Source organism: Capricornis sumatraensis, chromosome 20 (genome assembly GCF_032405125.1).
Source record: "Capricornis sumatraensis isolate serow.1 chromosome 20, serow.2, whole genome shotgun sequence".
Lineage (NCBI taxonomy): Eukaryota > Metazoa > Chordata > Mammalia > Artiodactyla > Bovidae > Capricornis > Capricornis sumatraensis.
The window spans coordinates 22,612,033-22,639,998 of record NC_091088.1 but is presented as its reverse complement, the minus strand read 5'-3'; the positions used below and the strand labels follow the sequence as shown (position 1 = coordinate 22,639,998).

The following is a 27,966-nucleotide window of genomic DNA, read 5'->3' as shown; positions in this document are numbered from 1 at the left end:
AGTACCCTGCACGTGGGAAAAGAAGACCCCCGAGTCTCATTCAGCTTCCAGAGGAGGACACGGGGAAGGGCGTGCCACTACCCACATTTCCCCTAAAATAAGCTTTTGAAACTCGTTCCGCTTTTGCTGAAGAGCAGCTCAAAGCTAAAGGAAGCGGCTTGGACCTCTTCCCTTTTAGGGGTGGGGGTCCAGGTCGCTGGCTAAGGCAGCCCGTTTCTTTTTCCTTTGGGAAAGAGCGGAGTTGGGAAGAGCCGGAGGAGGCGCTGTGTGAAAACAGCAAACAAAACAGGAGAGGGTAGACAGCGGGGCCGCCGCGCGGGACGACCCCTTGGGCCGCGGAACAAAGCCCCGCGGGGGGGCGCGCAAACCGGGTCCCAGACGCGGCAGCGAAGCCCTGCTCCTCCCCAGGAGGGGACGGTTGCGGGCATGAGCGCGATGTTTGTTGGTCGCGAGGTCTTCAGTCACAGCAACTGGGCCCGCAGAACCCGGCCGCCAACCGCCACCCTCGAAACCCAGCACCTCGACCCGCCAAAGTCTCCGCCGGCCGCGCGAGCGCCTCCGCGCCTGCGCGCCCGTGGAAGCCCCGCCCCCTCCGGGCCGCCGGCGCGCGGGGCCGCGCCTCCTCATGGCGGCCGCCGCAGTGTGTGGTATTTAGCGGGAGCGCGCGGCGGGCTCGAGGACGCGCGAAACGGCGGCGGCGGCGGCGGCCAGGGGGGAGCCGGGGCGGCCGTTGCGGGGCGCACTCTCGAGCGGCAGCGGCGGCCCAGAGTGTCCCGTCGGTGTTGGCACGAGGAGGAGGCGGTGGCGCTGCCCGCGGTGGCGGGGGTTGACGGCGGCGACAGAGCGCGTTTGAGCCAGGACCGGGGTCCGAGGCGCGCTCTCCGCCCACAGGTAAGTGGGGCCCGGCCTGGAGGGAGGAGCCGGCCGCGAGGGGCTCCGCGGGAGGAGGACTTCCAGGCCCGGTCATGGCGGCGGACGGGAAGGTCGGCCGGGCCGGGTCGCGCCGCCCGGGAGGGGGTGCGGGCAGCCCCCAGACCTGGGCGCCTTTGTCTCGGCCCGAGCCCGGCCGCCCGGCCGAGCGCCGCCCCCCGCCCCTCCCCTCCCCTGCCCGGCCCTGCCCGCGGAGGCGAGCCGGCTCGCCCCCGCCCCCGGCTCCCGGGGCCCGGCAGGCCCGCGCCGGGGGTCGGCCCCTCGCGGCCGGGCGAGGGCGGGGAAGGGCCTCCTCGCCGACCGGCCCGGCCCCCGCGCGCCTGGGAGGCGGGCCTGGCCGGGGGAGGCGCCCGGCGCTCCCGGCGCCCGGGTGCCGGCCTTTGTTGTGAAGGGTCCCGGGGTTTGCGGCCAACATGGCGGAGGTCAGCTGAGTGCGGGCAGTGGCCGGCCCTTCCCTCCGGCCCCTCCCCGCACCGGCCCGGGGGCAGGACGGGGCGACTCAGCCGTCCTTGGCCTCCCCTGCCTGCCCCCGACCCCGGGAGCTGTCGTCCCCGATTGCGCTGCGTTCTTTCCCGCTCCGGCCTGCGCTTTCATTGTGCGGTGGGAAGAATGCAGCCTCCTCCCTTGTTTATGTCGATAGAGAGGAGATCGCGTGAACGATTTGCCAGGGAAGCTCCAGCTTTTTATTGTAAACGTTGGTTTTCCTAGGCTTCGTTTGTCGGGTAGTTTGGGGGCCTTTCTGGACGCTCCCAGATTTATTATTTAGGAATGTGGATAATCTGGGCCACAGTGTTGCGTAGGTTTTTCTTTTCCCGTTCCTGGAAAGATTGAGAATTTGCTCTGACATCCAGAGAAGTCCACTTTGTGTGCTCGGAAAATCAGATGGTGCAGCCGATTTGTCAGAGTCCTAGAAGCCGTGAGCACGGATCGGACTGCCCGTTTTTAGCGGTTGAACATTTACCATTTCTTGATAAGGGGCTGTCAAGGGTAAATTGTTAACTCTTGCAGCAGTTGAACGTTGGGAGCGCGGACTCTGAAGTCAGACTACCTGCTTTGGTTCCAGTCCTGCCCCACCGGTTTGTGACCTTGGGCAAGATACTTAACCTCTCTGTGCCTCTTTTTCTTTAGTTGCAAAATAGGGGTAATAACAGTACCTACCTCGTAGGATTGTTGGGAGAATTGATGAGATAGTAGGTGAAGGGCTTAAGGCTTAGAGCAGTGGCAGGCCCATGATAAGTGCTCAGTAAATGTTTGCTGCCAAGGCTGTTGTTAATAACTAGATTTATGAGATTATTTTGGCATGTTGGATATGTTGGAACTGCATAGGTTTTCTTTTAGTGCATTTTGTTAGTTCGTAAAAATGAAAACAAGAGGTTTAGATGATAAATGTCCAGGCTTTTGAAGATGATGGCGTTGGAAAATTTCTTTAGTAAGACATCTGGGTAAATCTTGTGTGATCTAGAATTTAATCAAATTCATGGGTCAGTTTGTTTTTGAGGTCTTAACTTAGAAAAGTGAAACAGTGAGTTTCTGAGTGTTACTTGTCTATGGTGTCACCATCTCGTTTGGACATTACTGAAGAGCAGAGTGTAGTGTGGTGATAAATGTAATGGTCTGGTAATTTTGTTTTGGGAGATACTGGCTTAAATTGTGGAGGAGAGGATTTTGGTTAGCTGTTAGAAGTTAATGACAAGTAGATTTTGACCTCAAATGGACTGTACAAATTATGTAATTTTTTGTTCTGGGAATTAAAATATACAACAGACATTTGTGATCTGGAATAATTAGTTGCAACCCTGAAGTTGGCTTTGCCAAAATAGTTTCTTTAACTCTGTTACAGAATTGCTTTGCATGACCCCTCTTGACACTGCAGCGTAATTGAACATTTAATAATATTTTAAGCTGAAGTACAATTTAAATGATAGATGAGGAACTTTTCAGGATAAATATTACTACAAGCTACAAATTCAGAACTTTAATTCAATTTAGTGTAATGTGTTCTAAGCTTTGGGAAATTTTTACAAAATTGTAGAACAATATACTTTAATATCTATAATTTAAAAGAATGTTAGCCTACGATTAATTGAAGTTACAAAGGAAACATCTAGTTATGGCAACAGTGACGTAATATGGAGAATAGGATTTTATTTTCAGCATATACAGTGTTTAGAAAACAGGTCTTACGTAAGGAGGGTAAACAAAGTTCAGTAAATTTGCAGAGCAACAACTTTGTATTTTGAAGGAATTGATATACTTGGTTTTTAGAGACTGAAGTTTTTCGTGGCTCAGATCTGTTTTACAGACTTCAGTTATAATTATGAAATGTCCCTATACGTCTTATAAAATGTTTTAAGTTTTGGTTATTTTTGCTCTAGACCTCACTACAAACAAAATCAATATATGAAAACCTCAGACTTCCTACTCACCCCTAAAGAAAAACCTAGGTATAAACTTTTCCTCTCTAAAAAAATCCTTAATGGTTTCTTTAAGAAAGATTTTTCTAATGCATTTTGAGTCATTTGGTTTTCCATGGCTAGTGTTACTAGAGTTTCTACTGCAAAAGGGCAGGGATTGTGGTCTTTTATTCCTATATCCTCAGTGGCTGACACTCAGTACAGACTTGTTTCCTGACCTACTATTTCTATTAATATATTCTTATGACACTCAGATTTCTTTGCTTGTGAAACCTAGACCCATGTATTCTCTTGCTCATAGGTTTTTTTTTAATGACTTCTTTTTAGAACAGTTTTAGGTTCACAGAAGAACTGAACAAAAAGTTCAGAGATTTCCCATATACTCTGCCCTACTCATGCATAACTTCCTCCATTATCACCATCTTCCACTACAGTGATACATTTGTTACAATTGATGTACCTACACCTTATCACTCAAAGGCTATGGTTTACATTATGGTTCACTCTTGGTGGTATGTTTTACAAGTTTTGACAAATGATATGTATCCACCGTTAATAGGATCACACAGAAATAGTTTCACTGCTCTAAAAATCCCATGTGGTCTACCTCTTCATCCCTCCCTCTTCCTTAACCTCTGGCCAGCACTGATCTTTTTACTGTGTCCGTAGTTTTGTCCTTTACAGAGTGTTACATAATTGGAATCATACAGTATGTACCTCTTTCACATTGCTGCTACTGTTGCTGCTAAGTCGCTTCAGTCATGTCCGACTCTGTGCGACCCCAGAGATGGCAGCCTACCTGGCTCTTCTGTCCCTGGGATTCTTCAGGCAAGAACACTGGAGTGGGTTGCCATTTCCTTCTCCAGTGCATGAGTGCTAGTCATGTGCATTTAAGTTTCTTTCATGTCTTTTTGTAGCTTGATAGCTTGGTTCTTTTTTAGCGCTGAGTATTATTCCATTGTCTGAGTGTACCAGTTTATTTATCTACTCACCTACCAGAAGACATCTTAGTTGCTGCCATGTCTTAGGAATTATAAATAAAACTGCTGTCAACATCTGTGTGCAGGTTTTTGTATGGACATAAATGTTAAACTCCTTTGGGTAGATAAATGCCAGGGAGCATGACTTGCTGGATATGGTAAGAATATGTTTAGTTTCTTTCTTTGTCTGTGCTGGGTCTTAGTTGCACCACGTGGGATCTTTTTAGTCACAGCATGGGAACTCTTAGTTGCAGCCTGTGGGATCTAATTCTCTGACCAGGGATCGAACTCAGGCCCCCTGCATTGGGAGCTCGGCATTTTAGCCACTGGAACACTAGGGAAGTCCCTGTTTAGTTTTGTAGTAAACTGCCAGACTGCCTTTCAAGTGGCTGTACCATTTTGCATTCCCACCAGCAATGAATGAGAGTTCCTGCTGAACCAAGTGCCTGCTAGCATTTGGTGTTTTCAGTGTCCTGGATTTTGCCATTCTAAAAGGTGTGTGGTAGTATCTTATTTTTGTTTTAAATTTGAGTCTCCCTGATGACAAATGATGTGGAGCACCTTTTCGTATGCTCCTTTACCGTCTGTATATCTGATGAGGTGTCTGTTAAGGTCTTTTACCCATTTTTTTAATTGACATGTTCATTTTCTTGTTGAGTTTTAAGAGTTGGGCTTTATTTTGGTTAACAGTCCTTTATCAGATATGTCTTCTGCAAACGTTTTCTCCCAATCTGTGGTTTATCTTCTCATTCCTTTAACCGTGTCTTTCCCTGCATGTCATTTTCCACTTTCACATACCAAGGTGCTCCCAATTTATGTATCCTAAACTAAAACCTTTGTTTCCAACCGTCCAAGGCTCTCATCTTCTGTGTCAGTTAGTCATGCTGCTGCTGCTGCTGCGTCGCTTCAGTCGTGTCCGACTCTGTGCAACCCCATAGACGGCAGCCCACCAGGTTCCCCGTCCTTGGGATTCTCCAGGCAAGAACACTGGAGTGGGTTGCCATTTCCTTCTCCAGTGCATGAAAGTGAAAAGTGAAAGGGAAGTTGCTCAGTCGGGTCCGACTCTTCGCGGCCCCATGGACTGCAGCCTCCCAGGCTCCTCCGTCCATGGGATTCTCCAGGCAGGAGTGCTGGAGTGGGGTGCCATCCCCTTCTCCGTCAGTTAGCTACAGAGCCCTGATTTTTCTGCTCTCTGGTTATTGCCAGAGATCTGGCGTTGCTTCTTTCCCTCGTTTTCACATGTGCGTTCAGTCCTCTTCTACTTTCTAAATATCTGTTTGCTTTTGGTCTCTGCCTCCTCCCTTCAGCTTTTCTTCTGCCATTTGAGGGAGCTTTCTAACATAGGTGACTTAAAGCCTTCAGTTTAAAGTCCCAAGTTCCTTGACATTATATAGACAGTAAGTCGATAGTTCCAACTGAAGCTAGCTTTTGTTACTTTCCTGCCACTTTCAACTACATACTTGCAAGGGCTTATGCACACCACACATTCTCTTCCAACTAAGCTCTGTAATCTCAGCTTGGACATCACTTAACTGATGTGCTCTTCCTGGATGCCCCACCTTGAATTGGATGTCATCTCTCTGTGTTCCCATAGCACTTTCTGCCTGACCCTACTACAAGATATATTCCTCTGAACTGTGATTTTTCTCTTCTACTTCGCCTTCACAGATATAAACTGCAGTCTCTATGAGGACTTTGCCTTGATCACCCCTGTCTAGAGTTTATTACTGTTGCTGGCATGTAGTTGGTGCTCAGTAGATATTTATTGAATGGCTAATACCTTCACACTGTTTTATTTTATGCTCTTCTAGCCTTATCCTCCCGGAGAAGGCAGTGGCACCCCACTCCAATACTCTTGCCTGGAAAATCCCATGGACGGGGGAGCCTGGTAGGCTGCAGTCCATGGGGCCGCAAAGAGTCGGACACGACTGAGCGACTTCACTTTCACTTTTCACTTCCATGCATTGGAAAAGGAAATGGCAACCCACTCCAGTGTTCTTGCCTGGAGAATCCCAGGGACAGGGGAGCCTGGTGGGCTGCCATCTCTGGGGTTGCACAGAGTCGGACACGACTGAAGTGACTTAGCAGCAGCAGCAGCAGCAGCAGCAGCCTTATCCTCCAGCATTTCTTCTTTGCCATGCCTGATTAAACTGGATTCTTTTTTGCTTCTTGAACATTCTCCATACTTAAATGAATCTGTGCCTTTTTTCACGACTGTACTTAATTCCTCAGGTAATCTTTCTGTGCTCCTTGGGGCAGATGACTTAACTCTCCAAGCCTTAGTTTCCATTAGCAAGTGAGCATCTACTAAGCATATTTCTGCCCCTTGAGCCAGTGTCCTGGGGCGAGAGGCGGTGTATCCAAGTGGTTAAGAGCCAGATCTGGGTGTGTGTCTAACATCTGTTACTGGTTGTTTGTGACCTTAAGCTCTGCAGGAGCAGGGACAATGCTTACTTGTTACATTTAAAAACACATTACTTAACATAGAAAGTACTTAAATAATTAAAAAAATTAGTTGTTGAATAAGTTACTTAATTTTTCTATTACTACTTACATTCTGGTAAGGGAAGAAAGCAGAATTACAAATTGTGATACATACTATAAAGGAGGAAAGAGTAATGGTGGGAGGGAGTCTTGCTGTGAGAAATGGTGATATTGGCTGTTTAGTTGCTAAGTTGTGTCCAGCTCTTGCGACCCCATGGGTTGTAGTCCACCCGGCTCCTCTGTCCGTGGGATTCCGCAGGCAAGAATAGTGGAGTGGGTTGCCATTTCCTTCTCCAGGGGATCTCTCTGACCCAGGGATCGAATCTGTGTTTCCTGCATTGGCAGGCGGATTCTTTACCACTGAGCAACCCGGGAAGCCCTGCGTTGCTATTTAAGCTAGGTTAAAAGGATAAGGACTTCTTTGAAGGAGAGAAGGAGAATATGAGGTTGAAGGAGCAGCAGAAGTAAAGACCCTGAGGCAGAAATGAACATGGACTGTTCCAGGAACTGAGAAAAGAGAGTGTCACTAGATCAAATGGATGAGGGGGAGAGATGGGCAAGGATCAGATCCTGCAGAGTCAAAGTAAGGAATGTGAATTTTACGGGTACTGAGAAGCTATCAAAAGGTTTTAATTAAAGGAGTAACAATCTTCTTTTAAGATTGCTTTAGCTCTTTGGGGGGCTTCCCCGGTGGCTCAGGTGGTAAAGAATCCGCCTGCCAGTGCAGGAGCTGCGAGAGATGTGGGTTAGATCCCTGGGTCAGAAAGGTTCCCTGGAGATGGAAATGGCAACCCACTCCAGTATTCTTGCCTGGAAAATTCCATGGATAGAGTAGTCTACAGTCCATGCGGTCGCAAAGAGTTGGACACGACTGAGCACAAATGCCTAACTCTTTAGAGAATAGGCCATTTCTTTGATCAGGCTTCCCTGGTGGCTCAGTAAAGAAATCTGCCTGCTCTGCCAGAGACCCGGGTCCGATCCTTGGGTCAGGAAGATCCCCTAGAGAAGTAAGTGGCAACCCACTCCAGTATTCTTGTGTGGGAAATCCCATGGACAGAGGAGCCTGGTGGGCTGCAGTCCGTGGCGTCGCAAAGAGTTGGACATGACTGCACAACTAACATGTTTACTTAGACCAGAAAGCACAGTAGTTGATTATGACCTGGATTAAGGTGGTGGTGGCTGTGAATATGAAGAGAAGTGGATGGATTCGAGATGTATTTTGGGGACAGAATTAACAGGGCTTACTGATGGATTAGATATGAGGTGAGGAAAGGAAAGAATTAGGTGGTTTCTGGCTTGAGCAACTGTGAATCATAGTGCTGTTTACCAGGAATGAAAGAACCAGGAGGGGGTTTGCAGATAACAATAAAACTCAAGAAACAGAAGGACAGCAAATAAACTTGAAGTTCTGATATGTTGGATTTAAAGGTATCTATGAGACATCCAAAATGATCCATTGAGGTAGAGGAACATCACAGAAGCCAGATGGGAGATACTAGAGTATGTTCAGGTGTTAGGGAATGGTCCAGTAGAAAAAGAGTTGAATGTGGGAGAGAGGGGGAATAGAAGTGTGAAGTCTGAGGGGGCGAGAGGACACTGCCCAAAGGCCTGGGTCACTTCTTCCATTCTGAGAGGGAAGGAAGTGGCAAGTCTGCATTTGATGGCTTCTGTTGTATTTTCTAAAGGAGGTATGAGTGAAGCCATCAGTTGAGTGTTTATAGTTAGTGACTACCGTACTACAGCTGGTTGAAGGCATAGTCGAGAGTGAGAAGCTGAGCCGAGGCCGGGAGAGAAGATTCTGTGATATGTCACCAGCTATGACACCTGATGCTTACTCTTCTCAGGAAATTGTAGAATACCTGGAGTATTACTTCTTTTCCCCTCAATGTAAACTTTTTTGAAGACATATAGGATAACTACATATAGAAATGTGCTCAGGATTTTAAGGATACAACTTAAGGCATTTTGCACACTATTGTGACCAGCTCCCATGTATCCCATTACTTTTATTTTGATTTTTGTGGGGAGGGGGAGTAAGTCTTCCAGAACTCTAGGCTAAAAGATAACAGGTAATACAGTTCACTAGGGTTCAATTTATTCTCCAGGTTTGAACCACAGTGACCAAAATGATATTGGCAAAGATCTTTCAGGTTTGAGGTTGCCCAGTCGTGTTGAACTTACTTGTGGCTTTTGTTTTTGCTTATTTTGAAAAGCAGGGGAGTTGGGAGCGTGTGAGAGTAGAAAAAGAAATAGAGGAAAAATCTTTGGAGAATGAATCTATATTTATAAAGCTGGTATTACCAGTGAGAAATGTTTTCTTAGAAAATGAGAAGAATTTAATACCAGCCTTGAATTTTATAGGAAGTATTGTACTTGTTGTTATTGTCATAATTGACAGGCTTAGCCTAGTAATGGTTGATACAGCAAAATTAAGTGTGTTGTACACTAACGTTTGTACTTCAGTTCTTGATTTGACTAAATGAAATAATCTAATTGTTAAAAACTTGCTTTTTCCTGCCTGTGTTTTACCTTTTAGCTCTTTGGAGCTCAGCTAAAGTTGAGTTGTGTTTTTTTTTTGTTTTGTCAGGGTCCCTGATTTAGCTTTGTTGGGGACAGCTTTGGATATTTTGTTAATACAGATAGTTTCTGAGTTAATTTCTACAGACATTCTTTTGATTTTGCTTGGAGAGGTGATCAGATAAATTTTGTCTTTTAGAATTAACTTTTAAAGTGCTAAGTTTAAGTTTTTTTATATAAACTAAAATATATGTACATGTATTTGAAATATGTAGGGTTTTAAAAATGTGAAGAGGCTGTTTTTAAAGTAATTTTTCCCTATAAGTAAGTATTCATCTATTTGAGGCATTTAAGAAAAAAAGCAGTAGGCAAAATCAGCTCTTGATCTCTTAATGTTTGTGTGAAATCACTAGCAGTTTGTTAGCAGAAAAGTGTGGGGACACAAAATAGGCACTAAATTTAAATCCCCAAAGTAATATATATGTTTTATGCACCATTTGAGAAACACATATAGAAATGCAACCCCCACCTTCCTTATGATTATTCCTAATGTGGTAAGTGAAAAGTGTAACCATTGTGGACATTTTGGTGTAGTTTCTAGTCTGTGTGTGTTACACATTCTTTTAAGATAGACATTTTAAAGTCAGTTTCTTTGCTTTGACTTAATCATTGTAGATACTTTCCCTTTAAATGATTACTACTTGTCAGTAACTATACGTGTTTGAGGGACTTCCCTAAACTGCTTCCAAATGCTGAAATTTGTGTTTGTACTCTGTAGTCCATATATTCTTCCATCTTGATATTGTGTGTATGTATTTGTAGTTCAGCGGTCCCAACTCTAGTCTTTGTGATTTCTGGTTCTGAACTTGACCTCCTTTCCCCCCTTTCTAATTCCTTACCATAAGTCTTTAAACCACATTTGGCAATTTGGATGCCCTTCTAGTTTTCTGTCCCAGTACATGGTATGTATGTACATGCGTACATATATAAAAAGACAGCTGTTTCTTTTTTCTCTTCTAACATAAATGGGATTGTAGTCTATTCTGTGGCCTTTTTTCCCTCTACCTGTTTAAACAATTTGATTCTTATATGTTAGTAGGTATGAGTCTGTTCATTTAAAAGAAAAAAAGGCAGCATAGTATTCTGTTGTATGGATCATCATTTAGTCACTTTCTTCATCTAGAGCACTTTTCAGTTTATTTGCTCTTACAAATAGGGTTGCTGTAGGCGTCCGTATATATACACCTTTGCCAATGTGTAAGTCATAAGATGGACTCTTGAAAACTACTGGATCAGAGAGTATACAAACTGCCAAATATTCTTAGAAACCTTCATCGTGGACATTCCAACAGTGTAGGGAAAGTATGTTTCTGCAGATCTTAGCCAATACTTGGAATCAAATCTTTGAAAACAAATTTATATTTGTAATGTCTTAAGTAATGCATGCAGTTTGTGACAGTTCATATCAAGTTTTTGAACTTCTTTTAGTTTAGAGTTTCACATGCAGAATAATCCAAAATGAAATATTCCACTAGACTTATTTTTTTTTTAAAGAAAAACTACCTGCCATATTCCTCTCCAGATGTCTTTTTCCAGAGGCAACTACTTTAACCTCTTTGAAGTGATTATATTTTATTTACCTTCATTGTCTCTAGATTACATGCTTATGTTGTTACTTCAGGATTTCAGTTTTAGGCCTTATTCCTGTTGTGTTTCTAACTGCCTTTCCTGCCCCTGTCACATGTACAGACCTTACCATTCCTATACTCTCCTAATTTAGTAACAGCGTAATTTTGTGTTTGCATTATTAGGACTGTAAAAGTTACAATTTGAGCCATATAGTAAATGGTTACTTTTTCTTGGACCTATTTGCATAATTTTCCTTGTAGTTAATACTTGTCCTTTCTGCTCTGTTTTCTCTGTATTTAATCATTTTCTTGTGGATTTTAACAAGTATTGCTCTATTACATCTAGCTTTGGATAACCCATTCCAGTACTCTTGCCTGGAAAATCCCGTGGATGGAGGAGCCTGGTGGGCTGCAGTCCATGGGGTCGCCAAGAGTTGGGCACGACTGAGCGACTTCACTTTCACTTTTCACTTTCACTTTTCACTTTCATGCATTGGAGAAGGAAATGGCAACCCACTCCAGTGTTCTTGCCTGGAGAATCCCAGGGACGGAGGAGCCTGGTGGGCTGCCGTCGATGGGGTCGCAGAGTCGGACACGACTGAAACGACTTAGCAGCAGCAGCTCAGAAGTCCAAAGCTCTTCTGCTTTCTAATTTATTTGTTCAGCTAACATATTTATTGAGCCTACACTATGTGTCAGGCACTGTGGAAGTGTTTGGGACACATCATTGAACCAGACAAATTCCCATTTTCCAGGTGGTGGAGGAGGGGTTACAACAACAACCATATTGCCAACAACCATAACAAATAAGTAAATTGTATAGCCTGATAGATGGTAGTACATTTTATGGACAACAATAGAGTAAAAATGGAGGAGGTGGAAGGAAGAGGAGGAGAGGCAAAGATTGACAACAGTGAATGAGCAAGGATTAGGAGAAGGGGTCAGTGGGCAGAGTGTGGTCACTGTTTTATTTAAATAGAGGAGACTGGATAGCCCTCATTGAGAAGGAGGTATACAAGCAAAGATTAGGAGGTGAGAGTCCTGTGGATATCTCGGAGAAAAGCATTTTAAGGCAGAGACCCAAAGGAGCAACCTACGCTCAGGGAACAAGGATGCCAGTCAGCCAGTGAGGAAGGAAGAGGTGGGAAATGAAGTCAGACAGTAATGGGGACATGTCAGCATTGTGCAGGGTCTTGTAGACTGTTGCAGGATTTATCTTTTACCTGGATATGGGAGATTTTAATAGATTTTTTTTTCTTATTGCTGTGCTCTGAATTGGTGGGTGGGGTGGGAGACAGGATGGAAGCAGGATGACTGGGTAGAAGGGTACTGCAATAATCCAGTTGAAAGATAATGATAGAGTAGTAGTAGAGGTGGTGAGGAGTGGTTGGCTTCTGGATTCATTTCTCAGGGAGGTACACGATTTCCTGGTGGTTACACATGTGATATGCAGAGAAGAATCAAGGATGACTTCAGACTTTTGGAATGAGTATCTGGAAGGATGAAGTTTCCATGAAGTGAGAGGAAGGCTATTGGTTGAGTATTCTGGGAGAAGATAAGGAGTTCAGTTTTGACCACCCTCCTGTAGAAATGTCTGGAGCTTCCGTGGTGGCTCAGATGGTAAAGAATCCACCTGGAATGCAGGAGACCCAGGTTCAGTCCCTGGGTTAGAAAGATCCCCTGCAGGAGGGAATGGCAACCCACTCCAGTATTCTTGCCTGGAGAATCCCATGAACTGAGGAGCCTGGCAGGCTAGAGTCTGTGCGGTTGCAAAGAGTTGGACATGACCGAGTGGCTATGCACACAAGCCGTGGGAATGTCTAGGAGACAGCTGGGTGTACACATCCGTAGTTTAAGACAAATCCGGGAGGGTTTTGTTTTCTAATCTGGACATAAAAATGTTGAGGTCCGTGACAATATCAGTGAAATTTTAAAAACACAGAGTGAATGAGATTACCAAAGTGAAGAAAAGTGGACCATGGACAACTTCTAATATCAAGAGTTTGGGGAGAAGAGCAGGAATCAATAAAAGAAACTGAGGAATAGCTGGTGAGGCAGGAAAACCAAGAGTGTGTAGAGTCGGTGACAGTTCACACAGCAGGAGCCAGGGATCTGATCAGCTCTGTCTGATGTTGGTGACAGTTCAAAACTTGCAAATTAAATACAAACAAAACTGCAAAGCGAGGAAAATTCAGATTACACTAATTTATGAAAGTATCGATTACTACCTGCAAAATTGAAGTCTTGAAGCAACATGACTTATGGAATTGACTTACGCTGTAGGTTCTTCGTGAGTTGAGCACACCAAAGTTATCCCATACGTGTGGTCACCACACGATGCGTTTTCTTACCAGTGTATTAGTGCTTTGGTGAAAACCATGGCGTCATCTGGGCTTCACTTCACATAAATGCATCACTTATGTATTAGGTCCCCCTCTATTTTCTCTTTAACTTCCTGTAACTAGAGTACTGTTAGTACCAACTTGTGACCAGTGTGACCATAACTGGACAGGAGCATTCAGTTACATGACTAACAGGTGGATTCAGATGGTTGAGACTGTGCTAATGCTGTTTTTAAAATAACTAAACCCAAGAGAATAAAACAGAGAAGTTTTTGTAGAGAAATGTGGTACCTGCCCAGAGAATGGAATCTTAGTTTGATGAAATTTAGAGTCTAAGTTAATTCATGTGTTATATCCTTATTCAAAGTATCTAAAATGATTTGGCTAGAGTTTGAGATGTGATGCTTCTGTGACCCCATGGACTGTAGCTCGCTGGGCTCCTCTGTCCCTCCTTGTCTCCAGGGAAGAATATTGGAGAGGGTAGCCATTCCCTTCTCCAGGGGATCTTCCTGACCTAGGGCTCAAACCCAGGTGTCCCACATTGCAGCGGATTCTTACCATCTGAGCCATCAGGAAAGCTTCTTTAACTACTTCAAAGGAGTGTAATTTAGTTTGAATAAGGCTCCATGAGTTTTTTAATATGGCCTTTCCCCCTATATATTCCATTGTTCTATAAAGGTAGTAAAGAACTGTCCATCATATAATGTATTAAGACTCTTCAGTGTGACTTTTTATCTCATTTAATTTCTTCATCTCTCAAGCTGTGTGTTCTTTTCTGTTTAGCTTAGTATCACCAACGCTTTGTAGGTTACTGCTAGTGTTGATCTGCTTTAAAATTTTTGTTCTCTGTTTATTTACCTACCATTACTTGTCAAGAAGAAAGCGAAGGTGGATGGGTTGTATGTTAAAGTGTAAAACTTGGTACAAGATACAGGGAAGAATTTTGAAAACATAGTTTAACATCAAGATGGAGCAAAAGAACAAAGACCTACTGGAATGTGTGACAGTTTTACATCCTGAGAGAATACAAAGCCCAGTCAGATTAGTAAGCAGTTGTGTTCAAACTTACGTAACTAAATGATGAGAGTTTGGTTGCTTTTATCTAGACACTGTGAGTCTTGGTGATATTGTAGAAGTGATTGTGTGTAATTATGACTGGTATGGTTTCGATAATTTCTAGTGAGTTCCCCAGAATTCTCTTTAGGGATATGTGGTGTGACTTAAAAAGGTTGAGAGCCTGTTTAATCTCTTCCTGCTTCTTTTATTCTTGCTGTGCAGCATGTGGAATCTTAGTTCAGTCTTAGTGTCCTGACCAGGGTCTGGCCCGAGATCCTTGTGGTGGAAGCTGGGAATCTTAACCACTGGACTGCCAGAGAAGTACCCTGCTTCTTTTTCTCTTATTTTTCTCTTCTCTTCTTGATTCTTTGGTTTGATTTAATGTCTAATGGCTTAATGACTGTTAGGTTATTCCACTTTAATACAAAAAATTCAAAAACAACTACTTGCTATGACTACAGGTGTAATTTAAAGAATTTAGGGATTTTTTTTTTTTGGTCAGTTTTTATGAATATTGAAGATTAGTTGGATGTGAAGTTGTAATATTCTGTGTAAAAGTGAGAAGATTATACATACTTTTCTTGGGGTTATTTGAAAGAAAATAAGATTCAGGGACAAAGCAGACAGTCTGGCTCTGTTCTTATTACTACTTAATTTTTCTGATCTTCAGTTTGCTCATCTGCAAAATGGAGATACAGCCTTTATTAGTATAGACTGTATGAAGCTCCTGACATGATGCTTTACAGGTTGGTAGGTGGTCAGTTAGAAGTTTCTATCATAGCAGACTTTGTTGTCTTTATCACATTTCAGACACGGTCCCAGGCTGAGGTTATGAAAATGAATACAATAGGTGGAAACAACAGTTTTCAGTAAAATCTTGGGTAATCTGGGTCTTTTTAATTTGGTGATTTGTCGCAAGTGTTATTAGTAATATACCAAATGTTTCCATATGCTTGATCTTAGTTAATGTCCAAAACTCTGTGTTTGTTTTTTTAATATTTTTAAAAATTTATTTGGCTGTGCTGGGTCTTAGTTGCAGCATGTGAGATCTTTGATCTTCATGGCAGCGTGCGGGTCTTTCTTGCGACATGTGGTGTCTAGTTTGACGCAAAGCCCATTATTAATGGTTCACTCTTAGTGCTATGGGCTTCCCTTATGACTCAGTGGCAAAGAATTCACCTGGCAGTGCAGGAAACTCGAGTGCAGGCCCTGGGTTGGGAAGATCCCCTGGAGGAGGAAACGGCAACCCACTCCAGTATTCTTGCCTTGGAAATCCCATGGACAGAGGAGCCTGGTGGTCTGTCTAGTTCATGGAGTCACAAGAGTTGGACACGACTTAGTGGCTAAAGAAACAACTTAGTGCTATATGAGTTTTGACAAATGTGGCCACAGCTATAGCATACAGGATCATTTCACTGCCCTCAAAATCCTTTGCGATCCGCCTGTCACCCCCTCTCAGCCAGTCTCTGACAAATACTGATTTTTTTACTGCCTCCATACCTCTGCCTTTTCCAGCATGTCATATAGTTGGAATCAAACAACATGTAGCCTTTTCAGATTGGCTTTTTTCACTTAACAGTACATATTTAGGGTTCCTTCATATCTTTTTGTGGCTTGATAGCTCATTTTCTAAAATTTCTGAATTATATTCCATTGTATGAATGTACCACAGTTTATCTGTTCACTATAGAAAGACATCTTAGTTGCTGCTATAAACATCTATGTGCAGGTTTTTGTGTGGACATAAGTTGTCAGCTGCTTTGGGTAAATTTTGGAGATCATGATTGCTGAATCTTACGGTATATTGTAATTTTGAATAAACTGCTAAACTGCCTTCCAAGTGACTGTACAATTTTGCATTCCCACCAGCAGTGAATGTTGCTCCACCTGCCCATCAGCATTTGGTGTTATCAGTGTCCTGGATTTTGACATTCTAAGAGGTGTGTGGAAGTATTTTGTGTTTTAATTTGCATTTCCCTGATGACAAATGATGTGGAGCACCTTTTATATGCTTCTTTGCTATCCATATATCTGATGAGGTGTCTGTTACAGTCTTTTGCCCACTTTTTTCCCTTTTAATTCATTTTTGGCTGTGCTGGGTTTTCATTGCTTTGTGCGGGCTTTGTCTAGTTGGGCCGAGTGGTGGCTAGTCTTTGCATGGACTTCTCACTGCGGTGGCTTCTTTCGTTGCGGAGCTTGGGCTCTAGGCCCAGGGGCTTCAGTGGTTGTGGCATGCCATTTAATTGACGTATTCATTTTCTTGTTGAGTTCTGTGCAATATTTTGGATGACAGTCCTTTATCAGATATGTCTTTGCAAACATTTTCTCCCAGTCTGTGGTTTGTCCTCTCATTCTCTTGATCATATCTCAGAGCAGACATTTTTACTTTTAAGTCCAGCTGATGAATCTTTCTGGGTTCATGCCTTTGATTTTTCTGAAAAGTCATTGCCAAACCCAAGGTCTTCCATATTTTCTCCTGTGTTATCTTCTAGGATTTTTATAGTTTTATGTTTTACTAGGCCTGTGATTCGAGTTAATTTGTGAAAGGTGTTAGATTTGTGTCTAGATTTCTTTTGTTTTGCCTGTGGATACCCAGCTGTTCCAACACCATTTGTTGACGTCTTCTCTTTCCTTCATTGTGTTGTTGCTTTTTGCTCCTTTGTCAAAGATAAGCATGGTGTTGTTGTAAAATATGGTTATTTAAAGTAAATTGTAAGTCTCAATTGTGAATTGAGATTCACAGTTGTGAATCTCTTTAAGGTTATATCAAGCAACAGATGTATTTTACCGAGGAGTCATCAGGGATGAGTGAGCTCTGTTTATACACACGCTAATCCTTCACACTGTTGTGCTTGATTTATTCGTTCGTTCAGAAATATTTGAGTACCTGGTCTGGACTGGGTACTGTCCTAGGTGCTGGAGATAGAAGAGAGAGCACAATAAACAAAGTCTGTTCTGATGAAGCTTATATTCTGCAGAGCTTCCGAATGAGAAGTTAATGGTCAGGGAAGCTGGGAGTTATTAAGACCCTTCAAGTGTCAAAGCTGTTTTTCATAATAATGAGACATGAAAGTAAAATGAGGTTCCCAGAGGCTTCATGACATATGGTGTCTTCACAGAGTGAAAGTGAAAGTGAAATCGCTCAGTGGTGTCCGAGTGTTTGTGACCCCATGGGCTTTACAGGCCATGGAATTCTCCAGGCCAGAATACTGGAGTGGGTAGCTGTTCCCTTCTCCAGGGATCTTCCCAGCCCAGGGATTGATCCCAGGTCTCCTGCATTGCAGGTGGATTCTTTACCAGCTGAGCCTCAAGGGAAGCCCAAGAACACTGGAGTGGGTAGCCTATCCCTTCTCCAGAGGATCTTCCTGACCCAAGAATCAAACCAGGGTCTCCTGCATTGCAACTGAGCAGATATTAAATATCCAACTTTTGTTTTTCTTACTGTATCATATTTAAAAGATTTGCAAAAAACAAAACATAGATGCTCTTCTCCCTATTATGGAAGATATTTTTCATAAACATTTAACATGTAGATTTTTACATGTTATATAAAAAATGTGATGGTAATTTTAACATATATTTAAAGTTCTTGACTTGACTTTCTAATATTGTAAAAATTAATACATATAAACCACATTGACAAAATGCTCTTTTGGGATCCTCAATTTTTAAAAACTTTACAACAGTAAAGACAAATGTTTTCTTATATGGCCAGATAGGCTTAAACGGCTTTAGGAGTCATGAAAGTGAAAAGTGTTAGTCGCTCAATCGTGTCTCTTAGTGACCTCAAGGACTCTTTGTGACCGCAAAGAGTAGCCCGCCAGGGTCCTCTGTCCATGGGATTTTTCCAGGCAAGAATACTGGCGTGGGTTGCCATTTCTTTCTCCAGGGGATCTTCCTGACCCAGGGATTGAACCTGGGTCTCCCACATTGCAGGCAGACTCTTTACCAACTAAGCCACCAGGGAAAACCTTAGGAGTCATACATAGGGTCTTTTCATCTCCACCCTTGGAAACAGTCCTGGATGTAAGTGAATGTGCTTAACTATATTCCAGTAAAACTACTTACAAAAACAGGCAAGTGGCCTGCAGCTGTAGTTTGCCAATCACTGGTACAAAGGGTTCCTGAAACCAAAAATGTTTGAAAATTGCTGTTTTCAGCGAAAAGCTGGTATTGAGGAGGAGAGGGAAAAGGACAGAAGACAGATAATAAGTAGTAAGAAATTATTTAGCAAGTGAATTTCATATGGCAAGATATAATATGAAGACAGTAAGAAGAGTGATCTGGCCTTTAGGAAAGGCCCCTCTAGGGTGCTGACTCTTACTCATCTCCCATCTTTTTTTTATTTACTCTTTCCTGGCTACATTAGGGATCCTTGTGTTGGGAGGGAAAGCAAAAGATGGTTGAATCTTACTGAACTTAAATTCAGAAAAGGTTAATTTTTCAAGTTGAATTAAAAAATGTCCAAAGAATATTTGCTTTACAAGGATCTAGGAAATTATAACATTGCCCAGATTAGAACATTGACCTACTTTATATGACATTTAGCAAGTTCTGTGTCATTTTTCTCTTCTGAAAATGAGAGAGTTGTTTAAGATCTTTTCCAAGTCTAAAATTTTTTTATAATGTCTGTTGGCGTAGGATGCCATTTACCACCCCTTCTAAGTCTTCCTTAGTCACATAGCTCTTCAACTCCCTTTTTTTTAAAAAAAAACAAAAACAAAAACAAACTAGCTCTGTGATCTGAAATTTATTTTGAAATCCATTTTCTTTTCTGTAACATGGGAGATAAATGCTTACCTTGGAAGCTCATTGAGGACAATACCTGGTACATACATCTGCTTGTTAATGAACGTCTGGGGGATCTGTTTTAGTGAGAATGGAAGAAAAGTCCCTTCTCTGCCTCCTTATTTATTTAGTTTGCTGACCCTGGAACTACTTGGGTTATAGCAGTGAGAACAAAACCACTAACCAACAGTGACGCTTCAATGAGGGACATGAAAATTAAACATGGAAACTTTAATAGAGAGGTTAAGGAAGTACAAGAGCAGTGCAATCTGAATTTATGTGGCCATTCCAACTTCAGGGAAAGGAAAGGGAAGCAGCTGTTCTTTCCATCATACTCTGCTCCCTTGTTGGAGGTTGAGGGTATCTATATAATTAAATGCTTTAGCATATCAGGATCGGTAACCTTAGCAAAACCAAATTTATGAATTAGAACTTGAGTTCTCTTGGAATGCAGTACAAAGCAAGGATAGGAATAATGAGAAAAAATATATTAAGACTTTCGAAGATAGATTCAGGAGAGTCATTATCAGCATTACGTGAAGAAAAGAACTGAGTAATGGTAAGAGTTAAAAAAGAACAATTAGAGGAAAGGTCCACAAAGGTGAAAGATTTGCCTTGAGATGGAAAATACTTGCTGTTGGCTTGTGCTGATGACATATATCTAGATGTTCTGATGAAAATATCTTCCAAAGATAAGAGTCCTAGAAGCCACCTGTTAGGGTAGAAAAGTTACTTGCAGAGGACCAAGAATAAAAGTGAGGTTAGATTTTTGATCTCTCTAGTTACTTACCAGAAGACAGCAGGATTTATGTAATTCTTAGGGGTAAATGGTATGACTGAAATTCTGAGCTTGTGCAATTTATGCAAGAGCTTCAGATTGTTAAGATTGAGGTTTGACCTGCCTTGTTTTGGGAGATGTTTATGGTTTCATTTTTGAGGTTAATTTCATTTTGAGGTTAGATTCACTGTGAAATAAAAATAATAAGGAAAATAGTGAAGTAAAATTAGGATATAGAATCATGCTGTCCAATGGGACTTTCTGCAATGACGAGAATGTGGTGTTAACTTATTTTGCATTCCCATCAGCAGAGCTTAAGAGTTCCATCTCTTAGATATCTCACAGGCATCTCATTTCTACTTTGCATTTCATCTCTTACCGTAGTTTGGTATTTAGCATAGTGCCTAATGGGTTCTGGTTAAGTATTTTTGTTGTTGTTGTTGTTTTACTAAGTATAGAAGCCTCAAATACAGTGATTTAGGGAGCAGAAAACAAATATGCTTCATACATGTAAGTTATGGCTTGCATTTTCCTCTCTGTTTACTGTCATCACCTCTGTTCAGGCTGAGGCTTTTACATCTTCTATCAGGCCTTTTGTCCTGGACTTCCCCCACTTCAGATCATTGCTTTATTGGATATATGAATCTTATTTTGTAGCTACAACGTTTTCTGAATTATCTTCAGAAAAAGAGCTTTTAGGAAAATACTATGTACAGTTTTTTTAAAATTACCATTAGTAAGGTACAGTTCTGGAAACTAAAAATAGATTGCTTATTTTTTTCCTGCTTGGCATTATTGTGTTATAATGAAGTTTGATTTTTAACTTAGCGTTTTAAGCTGTTGAATTTTTAAGGAGACTTGCCATAGTTTTAATTTTGTGGTGGGCATCTTTGAGGGGGGTCATTATTTGCACATCATGGTAACATTTGTAAACTGCAAGAAAATGAAAAGCACAGCATTGTTGTGTGTTCATTAAAATGCCCAGGCACAAGATTACGATTAACCAGAGAAATTGTTCATTAGTTATTTATAATTTATAATAGGAAAAAAACTTTCCCACATGAAACTGAGACTAAAAGTTTGAATCTGTTTACTTCAGTGGTAAGTTTGTTAATGTGGCATAGCAATGGTTAAATGCTCTAAAGTTACTAAGGCTACTAAGGCAACATTAAAGGGTGATTCTAAAATGTTTTTATTTAAATTAAAGTCTATTTAAAGTTTATACCAAACGGGGCCTGAGATGTAAGCTTTATTTTAGAAAGGGTAAGTAATAGTGGACTCTTGATAAATTTTGGAATTTTGCTAACTTTGGATTCTGTGGGCTTGTCTTAGTGTAATGTAGTTTTTGTAAAAATTTATCTCATAAAACCAGTTTAAATAAATGTTCTACCTAGTCGAGAAATTCTACTATATTGTGCTAAAAATTAGTTAAAATGGTAGTTGCTCTTTGGTAGACACGTTTGATAACCTTATTAAAGCTAAAGGCATCTTGTAGAGTATACATCGGGAACCCACAAGTTCTAGGTCTCTAACTAACTGATGACTTTAGGTCAGACAAGTTAAAGTTAACTTTTGGAATTGTGTAAGTAAGCACTTACATATTTTGGAATTTGTGCCACCTATGATATATATAACTTACCCATCTTCCTTAATCCAGACAAAAGCCGTGCAAGGCTAGAAATATTGTCCCAGTTTTACAGCTGAGCAGGTGGTGAAGGCTGAGTTTGAATTCGAGTGCAGATGACTCCAGACACTTCCATTGTTACTGTCCTGGCTCACTTACTCAGAGGTTTGTCCACAGATTAATGATTTTTAGATGGTGCTGTAAGGATCTGGGTATGGGTTCTTTGTATATAGGTTCTTTTTGTATAGGTTCTTTGGAAGTTTGGGAAAACATTTTTTTGCTTGAGAAATGTCATCCCTTTTACTTGTTTTTACACATTTGGACTCTGTCCTAAATCTGTCTGAAGTTTTTCTGCTCTAAAACATTTGGAGTCTCCTGGTCTAGAAACCTGAGACCTATCTAGAATGAATATGTATTAGAAAATTAAAACATAGATTATTGTAATTTATATTTTTCAGTGAACAGACTATCTTCAGTTATATTTCTATTCCTAATGATGTTTTCTGTAGCCTAATACCAAAATGACATTGAGGTGATTGAACACACTATTAATAGGGTGGGGAAGTGATCAAGAGTTAAAATTTTATGCTGAAAATGGCCAATTTAGAGCACAGGGTTCACACCCACACCAGGTCTTGGTGCCTTTAAAGGCTGCACTAAGCATGATGTAATGACAGGTTAAACCTCTGAATGCCTGAGCTGACGCAATGCAGATTGGAGGCCCTGGACTTTATTGGGGCAAGGGTAATGCTTATTTAAAAACAAAACAAGCTACTCTGTTTAATGAGGCCATTTAAGATGGTTTTCCTAGAGTAGGAAGAGAATAAAATCTAAATTTGAGGGTTAAAGCAGGAGTTTAATATGGTTATGTGTGCTCACTACTCTCACTACAAAATCTCGAAGGGAGAAGGAGTTTAAGGTGCAGATGGTAAAAATGGAGAAGCGAGTTACAGTTGTGGAGATAAGGTAGTTAACGCCCGTTAAATAGTTATTGAACGAAGTAAGGAGAATGCTTTTACTTTGTAAAAATCTAGCGTCCGCAGGGTTAACTGGCAGAGTATAGTGCAGAGATGCTTGTCTGGTCGCGTATTTCCCATATATTCTCTGTAGACCTTTGGGTTGAAACCATGCAAAATTGCCCATATCCGACTGTTTGGGCCTACAGAAATGGAGTTCAGCCTTCTAGTAAGCTGATGGCTTGCGCAGTATCGCCGGGGAGTGAGGATGGGGAGTTTTACGCCGGGTTTTACTCGGCTGGATGCCTGGGTGGGAGTTGCACGCTCCTTGCCCAGGAGCCGCTTGGGAGCTGCCCCAGACGGAGTGGGGCGGAGCCTTAAGCCCCGCCCCGGCACGCCGCCCCGCCTCTCGCCATCCGCGGCAGCCGCCGCCCTGTGCAGAGAGAGCCTGCGGCCCCCTGGCACTGCGTTGGCGCAGGCTTTCCTCCTGCGGGCCGGATCCTGCAGTAGTAGCTTGAGCTGGCACCGAGAGCGCACGTAGTCGACCAGTGGCCTCTACGCACCCTTCTGCCCTGTTCTTCACCGAGCTGGCAGGAGCCTAGCCGATGAATTTGGGGAAGACAGACTTCCAAGACAGACGAAGGTTTAGGGCCCAGCAGAGGACAGCTCAGCAGTGGCTCCCATTTTTGGAGACGCAGGCGAATTTCAGCTCCTGGGGAGGTGTGGTCGACTCCTCTTGGAACAGGAGGGGGCATCAGTTCTCTTCTTCAGTAGCCAGTGCTTCTGAGGAGTGAATGGAGTGTATGGAGTAGGGCATGTGCCTTCTTTTGAAAACTAGACCCAGGACATGTTTAGTAACAGAAGATATCCAGGAGAGCCCTCTGTTGCAAGTTGTCTTTGCTTCTGGGAGAAAGGCTATGAGCTCTCTGACTTATGACCGGGAAGTCTCCCTTACCTTTTCTGTACTCCTGGAGAGGCGTCTTGCTCACTTGTTTACCAGCATCTGGGACAAGGAAGAGAAAAGGTACTGCTATTAAGAGACTGTGTTGCTTAAACTGTGGAACGGGAAAGTTGTTTTGAGCCTCTGAAACGGAGCAGGGAATTGCTGCAACAAAATTGAGCTGGCAGTGATTTCTTTTGATCAGCTGTGCTTTTCTCAGTTTAAACCAAACTTCGGGTTATGTCATGACTGCTGCAGAGCTGTCCAGACACTTCAGTCCTTGGTTCCTACTGCACGGCTGCTGTGCTGTGTGTGGATTACTTTTCTGTGTAAGATGGACTGAGTTCCGCCTTCTGAACTTTGGGAAGTTTTAGCAGCTACTGTCCTGTAATACTTAAATTCACCAGAAATTGAAGCCATATTTTGCTTGTTTTCACACTTTGAATAGTAATTTTAAGTTGTGCTTTGTATGTTTGGGAAAATAATAATGTATATTGTAATGTGAGTCTGGACTATTGATAAATGTATAACTTTTTCTAGGTCACAGAATTAAACAGTAGTATTTTTCTTGCTTAGTAGTTATATTATGTTGAATACAAACTGAGTTTAGTGACCAGCTGGTTTTGGTTTAGTGATTTGAAAGGAATCAGCTTAGATTTTGTGCCCAGGTAATTACTTCCCAGTTATTATGTTGCTCTCTTAAATGAGCCGCATAAAATGGACCATGAAATAAGCATACATACGGGACACTTCGGCAATGCTAAGCCATTGTTTTACTAGTGACCTAAAATAAAATGCATGGATCATCATATGCAGAAAAAATCTCAGAGGTAAACTGGATTTCATGAAAGTGCCTCTGTATTGTTTTTGTTGTTGCTGAACACTTTGGTTATACAGGGCTTCAGTGATGAGAGTTGATTCCTGTCTTAAATCTATGCGATGAGCCATGTTATGATAGAATCCTTGTGATACATTTGTTTCCCCGTGAACTCTAGAATATCCCTTTAGTGACAGTGGAATTGACCTGTTTTGGGGTTTCCTGGGGGAGAGGGTTCACTCTCAATCCCCATTTAAGGTGTCTGTCCTTGAGTAATCTGCGAGTGTGTGCTTGTGCTCAGTCGATCAGTACCTGGGGTCTGACTCTGTGACTGTAGCCCACCAGGCTCCTTGGTCGATGGGAATTTCCCAGGTAAAAATACTGGAGTGAGTTGCCATTTCCTCCTCCGGGGGATCTTTCCGACCCAGGGATCGATACTGTGTCTTCTGCCTTGGCCGGTGGATTCTTTACCACCGAGCCACCTGGGACGCCCTATCCATGAGTAATAGAACCCAAATTGCATTTATGTGGTCTCATTGATAAACCAGCATTATTTTTTCAACGTTAAATTCTAACAGAATAACAATTATAATTAAGGAAACATTAACTTTTAGGAGTTGTTAAATTTTGATTTTGTAGAGATATGGCTTGTGGTTATTGAGTATATACTCTTAGGACATTAATGGACTGATTTTTTGTCATCCCCAAGAAAGCAGTGCACTACATCCTGGGAAAAGGCGCTTGTTGTATCTTTAGTTCAGCTTGACAGGTTAGTTAACGTTGTTGATCATTTCTTCCAGATGGCATTTATTTCTTAAATAATGTTTAGTACTGTGCTGATGAATGCTTCCGCAACACTGGTGAACTCTATGATAGAATATAAGGCATTCTTTACCTGTTGGCTCTGTCCCTCACCCCTAATGCTGTGTGAGTCTTTCTGATACTATTTATTCCTTATCTTTTCCTGACTTTCCTTCCTCTTTGCAAATTATACCTGATTTATATTGTAGAGTGGAAGTAGAACAGAATGATTTAGTTCTGAATACCAGACTCATACCTTTTAGAGGGTGGCCCTCTATTTCTCCTATATACTTCCTCACTTTTGAAGGGGGTCACAGATGGGTAGGAAATAAGATGAAGATCTAGCTGGGGTTAACATTCCATGGAGATGGATGATGGGATGGCAGGAGACCTTCCCTTCCCCAGATAGATCTCTTTAGCAGATAATATTCACCCTTAGAAAGAGTAATCAAAAGTCAGTACCCTGGTGATCCTTTGGATCATGTATAACTCACTGAGGCTGTCAACAGCTGACTTAAGAATGGGGAAGAAATAGAATGAGCAGGGCAGTTGAACACAGGCAGGGGAAATTCCAGTCAAAACTGATTTCATTGAACTTAAACTGTTTATACAGTGTTCCTTAGTTGTTTAGGATCCAGGTTTCTATTTTAGCATTTATTCCATGTAGTCCATTCAAGGATGATTTTTTAAACATTTTTTAGAAAAAGGGAATGTGCTCTGGAACATTGTGAAAACATTTTATCCAATGTACAATGCACATATTTCGTGTAATCTATGTTGTTTTAAACCCTGTTTGTTTTCCTTTATTTTGCTTACAGCAAATTTTGCACTAAACTTAAGTATTTTAGGCAAGTAAATGTTATTTATATAAAACATGTTATAGTTGTAATTAATTTTCTCCTGCCTCCTTATACTTTTATTTGTGTTTTTTATTACAGAAATGAGCCGTCAGACTGCAACAGCATTACCTACCGGAACCTCAAAGTGTGCGCCGTCCCAGAGGGTGCCTGCCCTGACGGGCACAACTGCCTCCAACAATGACCTGGCGAGCCTCTTTGAGTGTCCGGTCTGCTTCGACTATGTGCTGCCACCTATTCTCCAGTGCCAGAGTGGCCATCTGGTTTGCAGCAACTGTCGCCCAAAGCTCACATGTTGTCCAACTTGCCGGGGCCCGTTGGGATCCATTCGCAACTTGGCTATGGAGAAAGTGGCCAATTCAGTACTTTTCCCTTGTAAATACGCCTCTTCTGGATGTGAAATAACTCTGCCACACACAGAAAAAGCAGACCACGAAGAGCTCTGTGAGTTTAGGCCTTATTCCTGTCCGTGCCCTGGTGCTTCCTGTAAATGGCAAGGCTCTCTGGATGCTGTCATGCCGCATCTGATGCATCAGCATAAGTCCATCACAACCCTGCAGGGAGAGGACATAGTTTTCCTTGCTACAGACATTAATCTTCCTGGTGCTGTTGACTGGGTGATGATGCAGTCCTGTTTTGGCTTTCACTTCATGTTGGTCTTGGAGAAACAGGAAAAATATGATGGTCACCAGCAATTCTTTGCAATTGTACAGCTGATAGGAACACGCAAGCAAGCTGAAAATTTTGCTTATCGACTTGAGCTAAATGGTCATAGGCGGCGATTGACTTGGGAAGCCACTCCTCGGTCTATTCATGAGGGAATTGCAACAGCCATTATGAATAGTGACTGCCTAGTCTTTGACACCAGCATTGCACAGCTCTTTGCAGAAAATGGCAATTTAGGCATCAATGTAACTATTTCCATGTGTTGAAATGGCAATCAGACATTTTCTGGCCAGTGTTTAAAACCATTGCATTTGATTTCACAGAGAATAAGGCACCTGTCTGCCTACCAACCAAAAACTTGTGGTAGGTGGAAGCTAGACACATGAAGGTAAATAAAAGGAAAGGCTATTAAATACAGGAAACAGTTGCATGTAATAACACTAATATATTTAAAAATAAGTCAACAGTAAACCACTGAAAAATAAATATATATATATATATACACCCAAGATGGGCATCTTTTGTATTAAGAAAGGAAGCATTGTAAAATAATTCTGAATTTGTGTTTGTTGTAGATTGAGTGTACCGTTGAAAAATACTGGGTTCTTGTTTTTTTGTGTGCCTGTGCGTGTGTGTGTGCGCGCGTGTGAGTGTGTTTGGATTTTTTTTTCCTTTAACTGACAAGCCATGTTGAGTGGTCTTGGACCACTGCTTTTCCCCTATGTGAGTCAATACATAGTGCTGCTGTGTGTGTGTATTTTTTTTCTGTGTGTATTTGCTAATTTTTATTAATTCTAGTTTTTCATTAAATAAATTTGACTTTCTTTTCTGTAATTCAGGTTTTTCCTCACTTTTTTTTTGTACCTTTTAAAGTTAGTGTCTTTTTGATATGCATAATTGTTGATGGTAAAATTTATACATGTGTTCGATACATATTTTCTTTTCCCCCATTAATCAGTTCATTAGAAATATTTTAAATTCAACTGTTTTGTGAAGATACGAGTTTCAGAAAGGAAAGATAACATCAGAAGAATTGTCAGAAACTAGTTAAAGCAGGAAAGATAACATCAGAAGAATTGTCAGAAACTAGTTAAAGCAGCTCTAAAATGGTCTCCCTCTCTTCTCCAGTTGAGTCATACCTTCAGACTTATTCTTTGTAAGGTTAGGGAGTACTGATTTTTCTTTTTTTAATACTGGGGAAAAAAAAATCAGGCTCCCTGTTCCCCCCACATATCTTGGACAAATCACATATGTTTAAAATTTGTTCTTGTGTTTATTGGTTTTGCAAAAGAAGGCATCGTCTCACACAGTATTTGTAATTAAAAGCAAATCATTTGTTTAAAAAGCAGTTTGCAAAAAAATGTTTTTGGTCTTTTATAATTCTCATT

At 41.9% G+C, this 27,966-nt stretch overlaps 1 protein-coding gene across 3 annotated transcripts; it reads left to right on the top strand.

The window, feature by feature from the left end:
- The first annotated feature begins 810 nt into the window (after nt 1-810).
- On the top strand, nt 811-27,966 carry SIAH1 (siah E3 ubiquitin protein ligase 1). 3 transcript variants are annotated; one of them, XM_068993286.1, is made up of 2 exons: nt 811-891; nt 25,994-27,966. In XM_068993286.1, the coding sequence occupies exon 2, from the start codon at nt 25,996-25,998 to the stop codon at nt 26,842-26,844; it is 849 nt and encodes a 282-aa protein (XP_068849387.1). In that variant the 5' UTR covers nt 811-891; nt 25,994-25,995; the 3' UTR covers nt 26,845-27,966. The 3 variants fall into 3 exon arrangements, with proteins under 3 accessions (XP_068849387.1, XP_068849386.1, XP_068849385.1); XM_068993285.1 differs by lacking the exon at nt 811-891 and adding an exon at nt 963-983; XM_068993284.1 differs by lacking the exon at nt 811-891 and adding an exon at nt 23,431-23,521.

Coding starts and splice junctions, on each gene's coding strand:
- SIAH1 (XM_068993284.1), top strand. CDS start 23,431: ATGACCGGGAAGTCTCCCTTACCTTTTCTGTACTCCTGGAGAGGCGTC. Junction 23,522..25,993: donor TGGGACAAGGAAGAGAAAAG/GTACTGCTATTA, acceptor TTTTTATTACAG/AAATGAGCCGTCAGACTGCA.